This window comes from Typha angustifolia, chromosome 9 (genome assembly GCF_048772165.1).
Source record: "Typha angustifolia cultivar Huaian chromosome 9, ASM4877216v1, whole genome shotgun sequence".
In the NCBI taxonomy this organism is placed as follows: domain Eukaryota; kingdom Viridiplantae; phylum Streptophyta; class Magnoliopsida; order Poales; family Typhaceae; genus Typha; species Typha angustifolia.
The window spans coordinates 11,960,658-11,980,307 of NC_133247.1; the positions used below are offsets into that span (position 1 = coordinate 11,960,658).

Consider the following 19,650-nt stretch of genomic DNA (forward strand, 5'->3'; position numbering starts at 1 on the left):
AGAAGTGAAACGCAGCCAAACTCGAGCACCACCTTGAAATAAAGTGGTGGCCAATCTCAAGCCCTAATACAACCTAGGCCTCCGAGAGAATTACCGACTCATTGAGAGTTAACCTATCCATCAGTAGATGGGAGCTTTGAAGTCTTATTTAAGAATGACCAACACTTTGATAGGCCAACAAAAAAGTCATCGAAGTTTAGCTTGACCTAACCCAAGTCTAGAAGCCTCCGTTTGACTTGGTTCACCTTCTTAACCCAAGCTTGCTTATGGTTGCATTTGGCATAGCTCTCAATATGGTGCATTGCTCCTCGAGCAACCACCTTTGGCTTTGTTAACATTGCCACCAAACACGTCTAGGTTTTTCGCCTCCAAATTAGCCATGAATCACAATCTCAATCTAAAGCAGCATCCTAACTAGTATGGATCTAGTCCAGGCTAAGTCTTTAATGAAATTAATCGTCGATAGCATGCAAAACTCCATATTGGGGAGACAATTCCACAATAACTTCTAACAAAATGTGCAAACTCTCGATGCCACAGAGAGTTGCCAAACTATCTTCCACCTAGCCTAGTGGTTTCTTAACAAGAAGGAAGAAAATAGATAAGTTAGCACGAGACTTCCTTTGGGTCTTCCTTTGGGTGTAGCCATCACTGGCACCACCCATAGTGAGGGAAGAGATATCAAAGACAATCTCGATGCCTCTATCTTGAATGAGCCTATAAACGATTTGTTACTAGTTCACTTCTTGTACCCCTACTTTAATTCAAGTATTCCATGGGACCACATCAAATAAGATAATAATTATTAATTATTAATTATTATTAGTTCTAAAATTAATTCAAATATAGAATATAAATTCATTCGGTAACCTTGGATGCCTTTATTAACAATATTCTAATGTTAGAATGTACTAGCATCTAAAATGACATCACAAATCCTTAAATAATCTGTTTAGGGGGATTTGCTGGGCCGTTTCAAGCCATCCCCACCCTATCTTCATCCATCTCATTCGCGGGTCCCACCATCAAACTCCTCTATGGCCTGCACAACCCGAACCAAACCTAGATTAAGACACGTGTCCAAGATCACCATCGGACGGTCGACAGGCGTCCTTCCCTTCTCCCGTTCGAAACGTTATTACGTTCTAATCCTATCCCTAATACGTCATCAAACTATTAGACGACAACCATTAATCTCAAACGTTCCTGTTATTAAACAGGGGAGAAGAAGATACAAAGATGTCGAGGTCGTGGTCGACTTCTTCGCCATCGGATACGACGCCCCTCCTCTACCGGATCCGGTCATCCGCCGTCGTCGAGATGACCTCCACCGCCGCCGCCAATGCCTTCTCCGCCGTTCCCCGCACCGTCTTCCTCGGCGTCGACGTCGGCACTGGAAGCGCACGGGCAGGCTCGTTTCCCGTTCTCTTCGTCTAGTCCAATCTTTTCCAGAACTTTTTTAATTCGATTTATAGCTCCAATCTATCTACCGACAGTGGATTGGGATACCAGTTTGCTATCGAAATTTATTGATTCATCTAGTCGAGTTCTTGATTACTGAGCATATTTCGAGTGATAGGAATTCTTGATTTCAGGTCTCTTTGATGAGAAGGGTAAGCTGTTAGGCTCTTCCAGTAGCCCCATACAGATTTGGAAGGAAAGAGATTGTGTTGAGGTTGTGAAATCATTAGAACTTCCTCTTTTATACTTCATTTAGTTACGAAGAAGGCAAAAGCATAACATTTCTTTCTAAGTTGTCTACCTTTCGTGATTAGCAATCATCAACAGACATTTGGCATGCGATATGCGCAGCCGTGAAAGCAGCATGTTCATTGGCAAACGTTGCTCCTGAGGAAGTAGTTGGTTTGGGATTTGCAGCTACGTGCTCCCTTGGTTTGTCACCTTATCTGTTTGTTCCTTTCTGATTTTTTTGGTCAAAGGTGGTTTTTGAAACCTTGGGAAGCTTTTGAGGAACTATGGTATTGTCTGCAGTCGCTGTCGATGCAGATGGATCTCCTGTTTCAGTTTCATGGAGCAGTGATGCGAGAAGAAATATTATAGTTTGGATGGATCACAGGGCTGTTGATCAGGCTGAGCGGATCAATTCTCGCAATTCACCAGTATTGCAATATTGTGGTGGGGGTGTCTCTCCTGAAATGCAAGCCCCTAAGGTAGTCCATATACTCTGAATGTGCATACTATCTACAGATTGATGCTTCTGCATACAATTTTTTCTTCATTTTTCTTGCTGTTATTATTTGTTTTTAGTGCAATAGCAGGATTTGAATATAAACATCGCCAACCTCCTAAATTATGTTTTCTTTTTTATTGTTTCTGATGTTAACTATAGATAAAAAAGAATTCACCGCAGTTCATAGTTTCTATTGCCTTCTTAGATAAACAGAAATCAAACACATATCAAGTTAATACTAAATTAACACAACACCATTAATATCTTAGATGTGAGAAATATTTTACTTTGATGATCATTTGGTGAGCAGCGCTGCAACACATTCTTCTCAGCACCTTCCAATGAAAGGGCCTTCCATTATATGGTATTTACTTAATTTTGGCAAAGAGCTGAAGGCTGATAGAGTATTCACACATTTCATGTTGATGCGAATAGTTGAACAACTGACATCCAGGATTGTATGAATTTTGCAGCGAAGAAGGGTGAGATGAATGCATTTTGTGTAGTTGAATTATGCTGATTCGTTTCTATTTCTAAAGTTAATGCCTTTGATTTTAGAAGGAAAAAAAATGCCGGTTCTTCCACTTCTCACAAAACTTATTGCATCTGATGTGCAATTCAATCATCTGTAATGTGAACCTTGAACTTGATAGGAATACTGAAACAAAAGACTGGAAATAAGGTTGTTTTATCTCGAGATTTATACAAAGAAGCAGTCTTATAGACATTCAGTAAGATCTGTACTTTCAAGAATAAAGTTGATGTTGTATATCTATGACAGACATATACTAGAATGTCTCTCATTTTTGTGTCTTAAGCCTTATATGAAATTATGAATTATGAATCAAAATTATTTGTATCCTATAGGTGAATCCTCAAACTTAAAATGTGACAAGACGAGTAGTGTAAGGAATGAACAAGATGAAGAACCAATGAACTAAAGGCTAAAGAACTTAAGGCCCTTTTGTGTGCCCTTTCTTTACACACATAGATTACTCTCAAATTTTATGACACTCTAACTAAGAAATCTAATCCCAATTCTTCAACCACCTGATGCTTAGAAAGAAAAAGAACATCACTTGTACCCTGAGTCTCATAATAAATTACATGCAAATCAATCACTGAAATCTGTATTTAAAGTTTAAACATCCAAAAGATGTCCTTTGTCAAGCACAACAAAGTGATAATATGTAGGAGACAAACATTCCAAATTTCTGATGTTAACAGTCCTTGTAAGATATGGATCTTTTATTTCTGAAAAGTACTCTTAAAGTAGACAGTGGTCTTACCTTAACCTGGCAGGCCCTTTGGCACAAAACTGTAATGTAAAAAAGTTTCTCAAGGAGGAGATGACAAATAAGTAAAATGGTCTAACGTTAAGATAAGCATTTTGTGGTATTCCTTCCTGACTGCCTCCATGAATAATAGTTAGAAAGCATGTTGTGCATCATGCTTTCAGTTCTTTTATTTCCACAAAAAGGAAATGCTGAAAGTTCTCTCAGAATTTAAGACTGAAAGTTGTTCATCGTTGTTTGTTCTTTGTCATCTTTAGATTGCTTGATGGTTGAAATTTCATTTAATACTTTTCTGTTTTCAAGCTATTATGGGTTAAGGAGAACCTGCCAGAGTCTTGGTCAATGGTGTTTAGGTGGATGGATTTAAGCGATTGGTTAGCATACAGGTGACAATTTTCATTGTTCTTTTACTTGATTTCTGTATATAGTTTATCCTGATCTGTTGTATGTGCACTTCCATAGAGCGACAGGAGATGATACAAGGAGCTTATGTACAACAGTCTGCAAGTGGACATACCTTGGGCATGCACATATGGAACTGGCTAGGGAGGTAGATTCCCGTGACATGGAAGCATGCGGATGGGATGATGTATTTTGGGAAGAAGTAGGTTTGGAAGACCTTGTGGAAGGGAATCATGCAAAAATTGGTATATGATTTACTATAGCTTGGTTCTGATAAGGTGACAATTAGTCATTTTCTATGGTGGCACGATATTAAGTTTTCCTTTAGCTGTTTAGTGACCACTTGTGCATTTCAAACTTATAAAATACTGCTTGAATGATGGACATTGGGAGAAAGAAAATAACAGAGAAACTAAGAATGATTGACACACTAAGATTTGGAAAGGACCATAAATAATTGTCTAAATTTAAAAGGCAACATGTATTAGTTCCCTAAATTGCATTAATCAGTTATTCTTTTTATGATACTAAGACATGTCTTACAAGGTACGGCATAGTTAAATGCTGAGCTGATGCATTATTTAAACAAATAGTACAAATTTTTTCCATTGCTAATATTCATCTGCCACTTTACACTCTTACGATCCTCTTATCTTACCATAGCTGTTATAGTTGTAATGCTGTAGATGGATAAGCATATGCTTAAGTTTGTTTTTCTTTTTCTTTTGTTTGGGTCACAGTTAAGTATCACAATATTCTCGTCAATCAATTGGACTATTTGATCTAGTTGGCATTGTGCAAAACTATTTCCTGCAATTACACTTTAGTTTCATAGGAAAATATTAGAAAATTGAAAAGCAAAGTCAAATACTGCTAAATCTATGCGCACATTGCTAGACATATCTTTTGCAGGTCAACTCTTGCAAATAAGTTTCATTCAGACACATGATTATCCTTTTCCAGTCAAAAGGAAAGATCACCAGAAGTCTATTAATCATGTAAAGATTCTTTAAGTTTGAACGGAGGACTCAATAATCTAGTTAGTGAAAGATAAATCTTGAGTATCAAGAGCCAAGACAGTTTTAAGAGTTACTGTTTGATCTCTATGATCATAGTTGAAAAGGCTTTACTGTCATATGCCCCTCTTCGTTGAGGATTTCTCTTGTTGTGGAAAGAGTACAGAAAAACATAGCTATGTGTGTTCAGTAGTTATTGTGATGGTAGGTTGTCTATTCTTATATAGACGCAACTGGCTCCATTTAGAAGCATAGCTGATGGCACCAATGGTTTCTGATCACTTGATGTCAAGTCTTTTGTGAATCTAAGTTGGTAAATGTCTTGCCTAATAGATTGAAACTCTTTTATGAGATACAGCTTGCATTTAACATTTTTACGTCTTACCTAGAGTTTGATTTCCTATATTGTCGCAGTACTGTGAAATAAATTGACAATATATTGTTTAGTAAATTTTTGTTAGTGACCACCATTGTATGTCAGAATATTTGACAGTGGAAGGGCTTTTGTGATATCGCTTTCCTCGTTGTTTATAACTTTTAGCTTGCTTTATTCAAATCTATATGAACTAATTACTTGATATAAATATTCAAACAGGACGAAGTGTTGCTTTTCCTGGCCATCCGTTGGGTTCTGGTTTGACCCCTGCTGCTGCAAAGGCAAGAAACTTAGTAGTTATTGTTAAATTGATTGAAGATTCCACTGCCTCGAGGTCGAATACTAGGGGAGACTATATATTGCCCTTATAAAATAGGCCAGCTGTATTTAATTTTTCTTACATGGTGGCTATATGTATATTGTATTATCTGCTTATTTCCTTTTGATAAATATTTTTCTTTTAATCTCAGGAACTAGGTCTATTAGCTGGGACTCCTGTAGGAACTTCACTTATTGATGCTCATGCTGGTGGCGTTGGAGTTATGGAAAGTGTACCTTTATCAGAGTCTAAAACTGATGGTGTGTGTACTTACCAGTGATGCTTCACCGACATAAAATTGATAGCATTATAAATTGTTCTGGATAGGTATGTTTTAATGGAGAGAGTGTTGATTCTTCCAGTGGTTGATGAAGATGCGATGTGCCATCGGATGGTCTTAGTTTGTGGAACATCTACTTGTCACATGGCTATCTCAAAGAACAAACTGTTTATCCCAGGTGTCTGGGGACCATTCTGGTCTGGTACAGCTTTGACTCTGAATGACCTGCTTCTGCTCTTGATAACCTGATATCCTATTTACCAGTTCTGTTGCCTTTATCCTTTATTGCTTGCTTTCTTTTCTATTTATTTCCCTTGCTTTTTGTGGCTCTGGTTTGTATAGACTGATATTCAACTGTTGACCAAATTATATTTGGCATTTACTTTTTCTTGATTGCATTTTTAGCAATGGTGCCTGAATATTGGCTCACGGAAGGTGGACAAAGTGCAACTGGTGCCCTTTTAGATTACATTGTTGAAAACCACGTTGCTGCTCCTCTTCTTGCTAACCGTGCTGCTTCTCAAAGTGAGTCATATTTGTACCTGCAGAGGTGTGTCAATATAAGCTGAAATATCATCAGTTGGTCAAAATTTCTTTTACATGTAGTGATGTAGGCACAGCTTTTGCTAGTCATTACTAAATCATATCAAGAAACTTGTAAGTTGTGACTATTCTTTCTTTCTAAATTTGTTTAGGTTCATCCATATATGAGTTGTTGAACAAAATATTGGAGTCAATTTTGCATGACAGAAATGCTGCATTTCTTTCTGCCTTGACTGAAGATGTACATGTCCTCCCGGACTTCCATGGAAACAGGTGCAAAAGATATTCTTCATTAATGTGCATGTGTTGTTAGCATCTTTATCTCCATTTGAGTTATCTGTTTTATGCCAGAATGGCTTTTCAATCAGTAATTGTTTCACCTCATATAACTGTGATTCATGTGGTTTTATTGTTTTCCCTTCTACACGGTAATTTGGCTATGTTATGTTAACATATGTATGCCTAAAAGATACTGTTCCCCTAGTTATTCAAGTGATCTCAATTTCTCTTGACAGTGTAGTTCATGTTGAACTGGTATTGTTTCTTGTTAAATGGTTTATGTTTGGATCAGTAGACCTGATTTGCTGGTTGGTTAGAGCAAGCTTAGGCCTTTTCCTAGTTACTAGTGTTTGACCTGACTTGAAGCTGTGACCAGACGACCAAATCTGCTGCTACCTCTGTTATTCAAGGTTCAAGGACAGGGTCCTCTCACCATTCCTTAGCAATCATATGTTTCGAGTTTAATAAGAAATACAAATGTGCACTGCTAGTGTTGTTGCTGCTTTAGTACTTGGTACTAGTGTTCTGTGCCTACCTAAATACAGATTTTCTTTGTTCAAGTCAGTACATTGTTGCTTGATTTTAATGAAATCATCCACTGTGATGCGGTAGATCACCGGTAGCTGATCCAAAATCCAAAGGAATGGTCTGCGGTTTGACGCTTGATTCGAGTGAGAAACATCTCGCATTGCTTTACCTAGCAACAATTCAGGGCATTGCATATGGCACACGCCACATCGTGGAGCATTGCAATTCTCATGGGCACAAGGTACTGATTTATTGTTTGTTCATGTACACTGATGGACATCTTTCTACATGGTTTATACATTGTTGGAGCCAAACAACATGATATACATAAATATGTGATAGCCTGATGATACACTATGATGTGTGGAACTGAATTCCAAGTTCAATGATGAAGCTTGTCTTAATTATATGCCTAGCTAGATCAGTCTGATGAGACACTTTGGTTGCACTTATCCAAGAAAAATAGTCTGTAAACTTTTACATATTTTGTTACACATATTACCACTATCTTAAAATTTTGTTCTTGGAAAAAGATTGTCTAAATTATAGCACTTCAAATTGTTTGACAAAACTCTTGCAATATCATGTGGATTGACCCCATCCTACCTTGCAAATTTTATATCTGTTTGCTTCAACTGCAGATTGACACACTTCTGGCATGCGGTGGACTTGCGAAGAACTCGGTGTATATTCAGGAACATGCAGATATTATTGGCAAGTCTCTCTCTCTCTCTCTCTCTCTCTCCCCCCTATATATATATAACTCCTATATATATAAATACACTGTTTGTCTTTTTATATACAGGATGCCCAATTATTCTTCCTAGAGAAAACGAATCTGTGCTCTTAGGTGCAGCCATTTTAGGTGCTGTTGCTGCAAAGAGATATTCAGGCCTTCATGACGCTATGAAAGCATTAAATGCAGCAGGGCAGGCATGTGTTATTTACTTACAACTGTTCCTTTCACTATAACTAGTAAATTCATTATACATCCCAGAACATCTGCTTAGGTTGATAATTAATCACTTTCTTTAGAAGTTTCCTAACACCAATGATATTAGAGGTAGGTATATGAAGCTATAGGATGATAGTTGCAATAGTTTTTACAATCAACTTGCTTTTATCAAGGAAAATCTCCTGTTAGACATTATAGTTACAGGCCAACCCATTAAATTTGCTTAGTTTGGTCGTTAATTGGTAAGATGAAATTTTTTCAAAGCATGATTTACTACTGTGGGTTTTTGCAGGTTGTCCATCCATCGAAAGACCCAAGGGTGAAGAAGTATCACGACGCAAAATACCAGATTTTCAGGTCACTCTACGAGCAACAACTCTCTTACCGGTCAATAATGACGCAAGCTTTGCAGTAACACTTGTGTTAGATTTCCATGGCCTCTTGAGCTTTCATGACCTCAGATTGCCGAAGGTTACCAGTTGCCATATTTATGTACAGCTAAATTTTGATATTACGTTGAAGACAACAACTTTGCTGTTACTGGCTTCACTTTCCCATGGATCTTGCTCTAATGTGTGTTATTATTGTCCCATTTATGTATCCAAATTGGATTTAAAGCATTCAAAGGGAAAATAAGAAGAAAACATATATATATATCTTTAGCATTTGCTGGCAGTTTCGATCGCATTCTTCACGGTTGCTCATGCTCATTGTACTCGAGTTCGATCAATGATATTCTTACATCTCATCAGGAAACTATGCTTTAAGTAGTGAGGTTTGGGGGAGAATAGAGATTTGGGGGAGTGAGGTTTTAATATTATGTGAGAGAAAGTGTTTTCAAAGAGATATTTGACATTGAAAGTTATTAGAGTATATTTTAAATTTTTTGCGGCTGGCTACAGTTAAGTCAACTTATGTATATAATTATCTTCCCGGTGTTTTCGAGAATTAAATCCATAATGTAGGGTCGATTGATAAATATTGATAAGATACAATGTAAATGATAATAAAAATAAAATATAAAATATTTCTGACCAATTTTCCTGAATTTTAGTAATAATAAAATTGAAAATTTGTAACTTAGTGTGTTTATTTATTTTTACATTATTTTTGTAATAAAATGTAGATAATTTTACGTAAAAATGCTTATTAAAACCTTCCATTTCGTTTGATATATTTATCGTGGCAATTTTGTAATAATATCGAACATGCAGCTAACTATTCGATCATTTCGATTAATATATGTACGAATTATATTATTCAAAATAATTTCTTTAGCTTTTGAACGTCCACAAAATAATCCGTACTCACCCAACCCAGCGTAACCGCTTCCTATCGAGGGTAGTCTTGTAATTTTAGGTCTCCACCGAGCTCTTGGTTTCCATTTCCCGCTCCCCATAACCTCCTCCCTTCAGTTGTAATCTCTCTCTCTCTCGATCGAACTAACGAACGAAACCCTAGGCCAAGAAATGGCGAGAAAGCTCTCTTCTTCTTATTCTTTAATCCTTTCCATCTTCCTCCTCCTCGGCCTCATCGGAGCTGTTCCGCTCGAAGGTAATCAAATCTCTCTGTCGGATCTCTCTTTGTCAAGGTTCTTGATCCGTTCTCCATTTCTATCCAGGTCCCTCGAGCTACGCCTCCTTCACCCTCGACGCCTCCCTCTTCCCGCCGGAATCCGACTACGACTACATCATCGTCGGCGGCGGAACTGCCGGGTGCCCCCTCGCCGCGACCCTTTCCGAGTCCCACCGCGTTCTCCTCCTCGAGCGGGGAGGCGCCCCGGAGGAGTTTCCGTCGCTCGCCACTCAGGAAGGATTCCTCCAAACGCTAGTATCCACTGACTCCCCTGACTCCCCAGCGGAGGCCTTCGTCTCAGAGGACGGCGTCCCCAACGCGCGCGGCCGCGTGCTCGGCGGGAGCAGCGCGATCAACGCTGGATTCTACAGCCGCGCGCATCGGGGGTTCTTCAGCGGTGCTGTCACCCACTGGGACATGCCGTTGGTGAACGAGTCGTACGATTGGGTGGAGAGGGCGGTGGCGTTTAGGCCAGTGCTCAGAAGCTGGCAATCAGCGGTTAGGGATGGGTTACTTGAGGCGAACGTGACGCCCTACAATGGATTCTCGGTTCACCACATCCCGGGGACAAAGATTGGGGCGACGACGTTTGATTCATCGGGAAGACGGCACAGCGCCGCCGATCTACTCGCTTTTGCTCAGCCGGATCGGATCCATGTCGCTCTCCGGGCTACGGTAGATCGAGTCTTGTTTAATCTCATTCCTCCAGGTTCTGATCTCCTCTCTCTCTCTCTCTAGACTAGGTCTATTTCTTGATGGTTTTCGTGTTCAGTGATCTAGTATTGTGTTATGATTTCATGCTTTTTCTTTATTTGTTTCTTGACGATTTCGTGCTTTTTTTTTGTTTGCTGTAATTGTGACTGATATTGGTATAAGAACTGTCAATCAAACACCTTGCATGTATATCAGTTAAAGTGGAAAAGTTGGTAAATATAAACTTTCTGTAGAATAATCGAAGATTTCTCTCTCTGTATGTTTCTTGATGATACTCATATTGTGTTCTATAAGGATAGTGATAAATAATATTCTTCTTGCTTCTTGGTGATTTCGTTATCTTGAATCTTCTAGGTACATACTATATGGTTCATTAGAGCAATCCGTCAAATATTTGCGTGCAGCGCTGTTCTTTAGATATTTAGCTCTTGTATCATCTTCTCTCCCTCTCCGATGGTTTGGTGTTCGTTATGTTTCTTGATGAATTTTACCTCGGAATCCGATATTCACGAGTCATTCTAACAATCTAACAAACACTTTGCCTGCAGCTTATTCTGCAGGCTTTCGGGTAATACGCCAATTTCAATTGTCTTATGCCACTCTTCTTCTCTCTTCACATTTTATACCATTTTAGTACGTCGAAATCTGAGATTAATGTGCGGCACGTACGATGTTCGATCTTCTTCTTTTATTTATTATTTATTTTTTTAGAGGAATGTTCGATCTTTAGTTCTAACTCCGTCTGATATATATACTCGATTGGTGTTCTTTTATGTTTCTGGGCTATTTTGTACGTTGAGTAATCTCCCAGACCACACATGCTGACATGCAGCTTACTACTCGTTAGAACATTCAATCAAACATCTTGCATGTGATTTTTTCCTCTTTTAACTGCGGTTTCATGTAGCAGACTATCGCCGCGGGAGGCAACAGCAGAGCTCCGTGTCCGCCATCGGCGTCGTCTTCCGCGACCGTTTCGGCCGCCGCCACCACGCGATGATCCGTCCCGGCGGGGAGGTTCTGCTCTCCGCCGGCACCCTGGGCAGCCCACAGCTCCTCCTCCTCAGCGGCGTCGGCCCCGCAGCCTACCTCTCCTCGTGGGGCATCCCCGTTGCCGCCGACAACCCCCACGTGGGCCAGCACGTGTTCGACAACCCCCGAAACGGCATTTCCGTCATCCCCTCCGTCCCCCTTGAGCACTCCCTCATCCAGGTCGTCGGCATCCCCCCCGACGAGGACTCCTCCCCCTTCCTCGAGGCCGCCTCCAACGTCGTTCCCTTCTTCTCTCCGCCCCGCTCCGTCTTCCTCCGCAGCCCCTCCTCCCCCCTCTACGTCACCGTAGCCACCCTCATGGAGAAGGTCCCCGGTCCGGCCTCGGTAGGCTCCCTACGCCTTTCCTCCCTCGACCCGCGGGACAACCCGATCGTCCGTTTCAACTACTTCTCCGACCGGCAGGACCTGGACCGGTGCGTGGCCGGGGTTCGGCGCATCGGCGAGGTGATGGAAGGGAGGTCGATGGAGGAGTTCCGGTCGGCGGTGGGGTGGTGGAGGGGCGGGAGAAGGGAGTTCCGGTACGTGGGCCCGGCACTCCCGGCGAACACGTCGGGCGACGCGGCGGTGGCGGAGTTCTGCAGAAGGACGGTGGCCACGATCTGGCACTACCACGGGGGTTGCGTCGCGGGGAAGGTGGTCGACGGGGACTTCAGGGTGATCGGGGTGAGGGATCTGAGGGTGGTGGATGGGAGCACGTTCATGGTGTCGCCCGGAACAAACCCACAGGCCACCCTCATGATGATGGGCAGGTAAGAGGATTCTTCTTATATTTTTAAAATGTTTACTTGGAATTATAAGCGGTGATGACGATAATGGTTTATTTATTTGTTTTGTTGTTTTGGCGGATTAATGATGTAGGTATGTGGGGAAGAAGATGCTTGCAGAGAGAAGGAACAGGAGTCAGAGGAGAAGAGGGTTGCGTCCCCCACAACCATCTCTGTGAGATAGCAACGGCACTTCGACTGTAAATTCCACTCTGATTCTATCTTTACTTCTTGGTAACATCTGCACATGCCCGAGATTCATTGTTGCTTTCGAAGTCTAACTGCGCTTTGATTCTCTTTCTTTCTGTACATGTACACATGCTCTGATTCAGTGACCCAATGTTGGAGTGATGCCATACTTACATTACCCCCCTTAGATGAATGCAAGATAGGATTCTGCGCCAGTAAATCGACTTTTGACTGTTACTTTGAAACTCTGGTTCCTCTTATATTCACCAATTTAATCATGATATGTGAGTTTTTCTTGCATATTAATACTTTTGTGTAGGTAGTTTGTTTGCTGTCGCACCAACTCAATTAGTATCCTATTGCCAAGATTCAGAAGCGTCTAGACAGGATTGTAGAGGATCAGCTCCTGCGACATAAAACCTTGTTGATCTCATCAACAATTCTCCGCCGGCCCATTTTGTAGAATCATACGGCCAACCTAATGTAATGCACACTAGGAAGGAATCTGTCTATGGGCCAACCTATGTAAGGCGTAGGTTTGAGGTTTTTCTATGGGGTCCTCCTCGCATCACTATTCCAGCGGTGGTTTAGGAAGGAGTCTGTCTATCTTCTTTCTTCCTCTTCATTTTGATATTATATGTATTTTTCTTTATTCTGTTGCTTTCATAATAGTGCAACGGTGAATATACGGCTGTGCATGCTCACGGCATGGGAGATTGTGACTGGACATCGGGACATCTAAATTAAGCTTGTTTAGGCTAAAGCATAACCATTTTCAACGTTGGGTGGCCCATCTCTAGGCTCTAGGCTCTAGGCTCTAGCCTTGGGGATGGGTTATGTCGGTCTACATCGTTCATGTAAGACCCTTGGATTTATTCGGTTCCCTCTCTCATGAGCCTATCCTACTGAGGGACCCAACCCACCCCACTCTTCTCACAGTACATTTTTTAATTGAGTACTCCCTCCCTATTATGATGCATTTAAATCATTTTACATTTTTATACACTATGATTTTTTTTTACATATTACACGTTATTATAATATAATATACTTAAATTATGTCCCCGTTCTTTTTAGAACCAATGGACACTTTTATAAGTGACGAATTCATGCATCCATACATAACCAACCTCCTCTCTTCTCCTCCCCGGAACCGATCCTTAACCCTAGCCCTACCTCGATCTACGCCTCCACAATTCCACAATCGTGGCAGTTCCCCCTTTGTTGGCCGAATCGCCTCCGTCTTCCACGATGCCTCAGGCGCCGCCCTTCTCTAATGGCTTCTGTGCCCTTAAATTTTTCAATCCCGAAGCCTACAGTGCTCGGCGAAATAACTTCCTGGTGAGCAATTTGGGCATTTAGGTTGTCATGGATCCATCTTCTTATCTAATTTAACCGATTATTCTAGAAGCTAGAGGTTCGGTTGATATGGTCTGTCGAGTTTAGCTACTTATCCCTTCAAGGCCATTAATCGACAAAGATGTACTGCAAACAGGGAAATTATGGAACTTATCAAAGTATTACTACCTTTCATCATCCTATGTTTAAAGCAATTCAAGAGATTTCAAATGCCTACGAGCAATGACAATATCCTGAAAATATCTGCCGTTCATAGTTCATGCTAATGAGCTCTTTTAGTTAATTTGTACTTATTGTAGTCAGTAATAATGCATATTTTGGTCTGTGATTATATGCCATCAATGCCGATGAATTCCCTCCCAAATAAGAAACTCTGAGTTTACGATGTTTCATACTGCCTATTTTTGTTGGGAAATGATATGTACAGAGCAATCTTTTCAAAATGATAAAAATGCCCTAGTGTAATCAAATAGAGTAGAGGAGAATAAAGAGATACAATATAAGTATAATAGCTCTTTTACTTCAATTCCCATTTTAGTTATCATTGTTTGCCTAAGGTATATGATCATCCTTGTTTGTCACAACTTTGTTGCTCAAGATAATTACTATTCTTTGATCCTATACCATAAAGATCACATTTAATTTATACCTGATTTCGTTGTATGCCATAAGAATTAAGACATCCTGAATCTGGATCATAGGCAATTTATTGGCACTACATCAGTATGGATGAATCCTATTTTTTTTTTCCAACAACTAAATATTTTATTATGTAAATAAAGGAATTTGGTTAATATAATTATTTCATTGATCTCTGTCAATCTAAGACTCCTCAAGGTCGTACCTTTTGCTAGCTTAGCAGCAAATGACAGATATATTTGATAAGCCAGGTATTTATTGGGTACTATAGAAAAAAAAACTTCAATTTGATTCAGGTAAGCAGTTATGGCAGAAATTTGCTTACAGCTACAGAACTGGGAGGAAGATAATGATTGAGAACAGGAGTTGCAAGAAGAGAGGAGCATTACCAACCTGAGAGGAAAGATGGAAGTCTCATCTTTGTTGGTAGCCTGAAGTGCACTTCGGTTGACACCACTTTGCAAAAAGCTTCAACATGACAAGCAGGTATGTTCTACATCTTTCATTATTTTTTCCTCATACGATTCAGAAAATTATACTAAATGAAAATTCAAAGTGAACCCTTAACAATCGCAATTATCTGATTTTACCAGTGCTATTACTGGTTTCTATGCAAAACATATTCTTTTGGAATGACATTCTCCAGCCATTTCTGTGTCTTCTGAAGATTGTGAGACTAATCTTTTGCACCCATGGACAAAAATTTCTTTTACGAGACTATTTCAATCTTCAGTCACAATGTATGTTTTTGTATATCTGGTTCAAGGGGTGACAACACGCAGTTTGGGGTTGGATCCATTCTGGATAATCTGAACATTGACAATAAATTGGATATCATTTTCTTGATCCAAACTTGATAAATTGATTTAGTCTGGATTAGGTGAGTGCATGTGTGCAGGCTTTTCTCTATTGTCATGTTTATCTTTGCATATTTCAGGTTATCCATCTAGGATTTCCTTAGAAGTTTATATTCCATATGACCACAATCGTTTCTAGATTACTTTTGTTAACATGATATTTCTTTCTAGATATTCCATACATAGATGGCATGTCTGCAAGCTCATTAATGTTCAGATTTAAGTAGACCATTTAGCTGTTACGCAATTACAAACTTAGCACATTAAATTAACATTTACTATTAGTTTTATTTTTTTCCTTCTTTTGCCGTTAGGGATTTGAACCTGAAAGCACTTGCATAACATGAGTCTCTCTAACCATCTGAGTACTATCGCAATTCTCATTCATTATCAATATGTCAATGCATGTGATACACAATGTCTGAAACATGTTTATTAGTTATGAGTAGTTTGTCTTACATTTGTTAATACCCAACGGCGTAAGTATGCACATGGACTAGGATCACATAGAAGCAATCACATATGCTACTTTAGCATTCTATTATAAGATTGCTGAATGCTATGTTGGAACTAGACACTCTTTTGATCCATATTTACATTGAGTCACTTAGTGCCTCAGAAATGCTCATCTATTTGGGGTTTTTTCTCTTCTCCTTCTTGGCAACAGATACTTTGAAAACAATTGTAAGATCCAAGAAATGGACTAACCTGCACTGGCATATACCAGGAGTTCATGATCTTCCTCTGCATATGTACTTATGTTTACCTTGTTATGGTGCTTATCTGAGAAATAATTTCAGCAATTAGAGTAAAATTTTTCTTAGTGAAGTGAGAATTTAATAGTGTTTTAGTGAGTCAAATCTGAGAATACTAAGGAAAGCAACATAATTTGCTTTAATAAAACTATTAGGCCCGTACGACTTGGCTCTTTTGATCAATAATATTTTTGTACCTCTCTCTCATGCACTGAAAAATGATGTCATATATGCTCTTTAGAGTCAACCTCATCTAACATAGACCTCTGCATGTGACCCTGAAGGGCCAAAGGCCTAACGTCGTCCCACGTGGGCAGATAAAGGACGAGTCCGGTGCGCCAAGCGGGTGGTCGTGAAAAGTTGTCCCAATTCGGAGTCGCGTTGCACAATGTCATCCTTACATGTTCCGTTACTGCCCGGTAACCTAAACTCCACGAGTCATACTACTATTGGCTTTTCCTACGGTTTGATGTGGTCTCCCGCGGTATTCTTACCTCGGTCGGCATCATAAGCCGAGGCCCGGCTGGTCGAAAGTTTTGGCGGGAGAGGATCGTCACACCCAAATGTGGGTGTCCCGTACGGCACGCACTCGGCAATTGAACCTCAGATCACGACCTCGTCTTTCCACCCACAAAACTTCATCGGGACCCACCAACCCGAGCCAAGTCCGAAGCTCAGGTCGGAAACCGTGGTCCCGGGAGCTCCACAGCGGAAAAAGATACTTATTTCTCTGCCCACGTTTGCCAGCTGTCGCTGTTTCACGTTACTGCCTCATGTGGGCCCGTCCTTTCCCCCCTCCGTAGCTAAAGAGGGGAAAAGAAATATCAAGCTATTATCATCGTTATTTATTTTCTGGAAAAGAAGAAGGGAAAATGGAAAAATCGAACGCCAAGATGCACGAGTCATGCGCCCCAAATTCGCGCGAAACCCAACCAAATGAACGCCACGGGAGCGGAAAAATTGAAACGATAAAAGAAATTAGAGGCGCTCGACACTTCGATTGCCGCCACGTGTCACGAGACCCGAGATCCCCTCCGTCCATGACAGGTGGGTCGGTCACCATCCCGGGCAGCTGCGAAGCCTTATCTGTCGTCCGATCCTCCTTCGTGTCCGGATCAACGGCCGGAAACGCTCTCCTGTGGTGGCCGGGCAGATCTCGCTGCCTTTAAGAGGGGCTTCACCCCACCCCGTTCTCCCTCGTCCCAAAGCTTCGAGGGCTTCGATCTCATAAAAAAAACCCTCGCATCCTCTCCTTAGTCCTCCTCCTTCATCCTCCTCCCTCCTCCGCCGCAAGAGGCGGCGCTATCCGGCAGGCCTAGCCGTGTTCCGGTGATCGCCGGGATCTCTTCTATGGTTCTACATTCCTCTTCCGCCAACTATCGGACGGGGCTTGCCGGATCCCGGCCGATCTGAAGCGCCGCTGCCGTCGCGGATGGCGTCGGCTCTCCTGGCCGCCCGGGATGAGCCCTCCTGGGGAGAGAGGAAGGTCTATATGAGGAAGGCCGCCATCCCAAACCCTAACCCTAACCCTAACCCTAATCATAACCCTAGATCCATTCCCTTCAATCCGAGCCCTATAACCCATCCTAACCACGGCGATCATGCCACCGACCGCCCTCAATCCCCCGCCGGTGCCGGCGCCGCCGCGTCGGACGATTCATCGTCATTGAACCGCAAAATCGTACCCCGGCGTGATACTGGAGCCTACGTCAGCTACAACATATCGGCTTACTCGAGTAGAGAGTTGAAGGAGCTCAAGAGACGTCTCGTCTCGGAGCTCGAACAGGTGCGAAGCCTCCTCAACAGGATTGAGTCCTCGACCTCTAGGGCCTACAGTGGTGTCGGCCTTGCCAATCCTGTGAACATGAAACCTCAGCCGGTTGCTTCTCCCAGGAACCCTAAGCGGATGGCAGTCGCGGCGTCTGAGTCGGAGAAGCTCCTTTCCACCATGATGAAGAAGTGCAGCCAAATTTTGACGAAGCTCATGAAGCACAAGAAGAGCGTTTGGTTCAATTCCCCTGTGGATGTAGTTGGAATGGGCCTGCATGACTACCATCAAATTATCAAACACCCGATGGACCTGGGAACGGTGAAATCGAGGTTAAACAAGGGTTTCTACTCTTCGCCTATGGAGTATGCAGCAGACATTAGGTTAACGTTCAACAATGCGCTTCTTTACAACCCCCAGGGCCACGAGGTGCACAAGCTTGCCGACCAGTTCCTCCGCCTCTTTGAGGGGCTCTTCAGCCCAGCCTACGATCGTTATGAGAAGCAGTGCATTGCAATTACCCAGGAGGAAGAGGAGAGGCGAAGGGCTTCTTCATGGTCCCATGCTCCTCCTATGTTGGATTCTGTTGCTGTGAACTCGGTTCCACCTCCAGCACCGATTCCGGTTCCACCACCTTTGCAACCTCCGGTGCCAGCTCTGGTGCCGCCACCGACTTTGGTCCAGTCAAAGCCGCAGGAATATCCATTAACAGCGAGAACAGCATTCGGGAAGCATCCGAAGCCGAAGGCTAAGGATCCAATCAAGAGACCAATGACTTTGGAGGAGAAGCAGAAGCTGAGCTTTGGATTGCAAAGCTTGCCGGAGGAGAAGATGGCCCAAGTGCTGCAGATTGTAAGGAAGAGGAACCTGGATCCAACCCAGCACGGGGATGAGATCGAGTTGGATATTGAGGCAATGGATACAGAGACCCTTTGGGAGCTCGACCGATTCCTTTGCAATTGCAAGAAAACGTTGAGCAAAATCAAGAGGCGGGAAGTTATGGCCAGCAACACGACGACGCATGCCAATGCCGCGACTACCAGTCCCATTCTATTGACGCCTGAAGCTGGCCACAGGGTAATGCAGAAGAAGCCCTTTCATCACAACTCCTTAACTCGCTTGATTCATCATTTCATCATGTTCTGATGTGTATCAAAATTGCATTTTTTATGTCTTTCTTTGTTTCGGACAGTCTCCCCTCGCGGACGACCTACCGGACTCAGAAGCAGTAAAGAAGAGCAAGAAAGCAGACACGGGCGATGAGGACATCGACATTGGCGATGAGATGCCGCCCACCAGTTACCCTCCTGTCGAGATTGAGAAGGATGCAGGCTATTCCGGCAGCTCTAGCAGCTCCGGCAGCGATTCTTCCTCATCCAGTGGTATATATATGCACAATTAACTAGCCATTAATTAATCGTCTCTTGATTTTTGCTAAATACTTCCCTTTGCCCTTGTTCAGATTCGGATTCAGGGAGCTCCTCCGGTAGCGATTCCGATGAAGGAGACGCACAGTCCCCTGGTGTAGGTTTAAGATCTTCTCCCAGAAACTAACAACTGGCTTGGTGTTGGGTAATTGATGGGATGCACAAGAGGCCTGTGACTTGGTTCTCGACTTTGTTCAGGTGTGATTTAGTAGCGGTGGAGATAGATAGGTTAGGTAGTTGATAGCACAGGTGTACCATAAGTAACAGAGGAAAAAAAAAACTACAAAAAGAAAAGTTAAAAAGAGAAAGTTGGTGAAATGCCCCAAAGATGAGTTCTTCTCGAACTCTCTTTTATTTTGATCTAGT

At 41.9% G+C, this 19,650-nt stretch overlaps 3 protein-coding genes across 5 annotated transcripts; all 3 read left to right on the forward strand.

Annotated features, from left to right (window-relative positions):
* The first annotated feature begins 1,211 nt into the window (after positions 1-1,211).
* Positions 1,212-8,849, forward strand: LOC140767231 (uncharacterized). Its single transcript, XM_073107070.1, has 15 exons — positions 1,212-1,411; positions 1,596-1,675; positions 1,776-1,893; positions 1,993-2,171; positions 3,790-3,872; positions 3,949-4,133; positions 5,500-5,561; positions 5,751-5,859; positions 5,962-6,081; positions 6,285-6,404; positions 6,575-6,695; positions 7,314-7,470; positions 7,871-7,943; positions 8,035-8,162; positions 8,477-8,849. The coding sequence occupies exons 1-15, from the start codon at positions 1,240-1,242 to the stop codon at positions 8,597-8,599; spliced, it is 1,830 nt and encodes a 609-aa protein (XP_072963171.1). The 5' UTR covers positions 1,212-1,239; the 3' UTR covers positions 8,600-8,849.
* Positions 8,850-9,607: 758 nt separating this feature from the next.
* On the forward strand, positions 9,608-17,071 carry LOC140767737 ((R)-mandelonitrile lyase-like). 3 transcript variants are annotated; one of them, XR_012105616.1, is made up of 6 exons: positions 9,608-9,738; positions 9,806-10,468; positions 11,384-12,275; positions 12,385-12,524; positions 14,774-14,963; positions 16,407-17,071. XR_012105616.1 is itself a non-coding variant. In XM_073107755.1 (4 exons), the coding sequence occupies exons 1-4, from the start codon at positions 9,654-9,656 to the stop codon at positions 12,467-12,469; spliced, it is 1,725 nt and encodes a 574-aa protein (XP_072963856.1). In that variant the 5' UTR covers positions 9,608-9,653; the 3' UTR covers positions 12,470-12,921. The 3 variants fall into 3 exon arrangements, 1 of the variants encoding a protein (XP_072963856.1); XR_012105617.1 differs by lacking the exon at positions 16,407-17,071 and adding an exon at positions 16,002-16,355; XM_073107755.1 differs by lacking the exons at positions 14,774-14,963; positions 16,407-17,071 and having other exon boundaries at positions 12,385-12,921.
* Positions 17,072-17,294: 223 nt separating this feature from the next.
* Positions 17,295-19,648, forward strand: LOC140767739 (transcription factor GTE7-like). Its single transcript, XM_073107756.1, has 3 exons — positions 17,295-18,934; positions 19,050-19,239; positions 19,320-19,648. Exons 1-3 carry the CDS (start codon positions 17,522-17,524, stop codon positions 19,409-19,411), a joined length of 1,695 nt encoding a protein of 564 aa, XP_072963857.1. The 5' UTR covers positions 17,295-17,521; the 3' UTR covers positions 19,412-19,648.
* Positions 19,649-19,650: the final 2 nt, after the last annotated feature.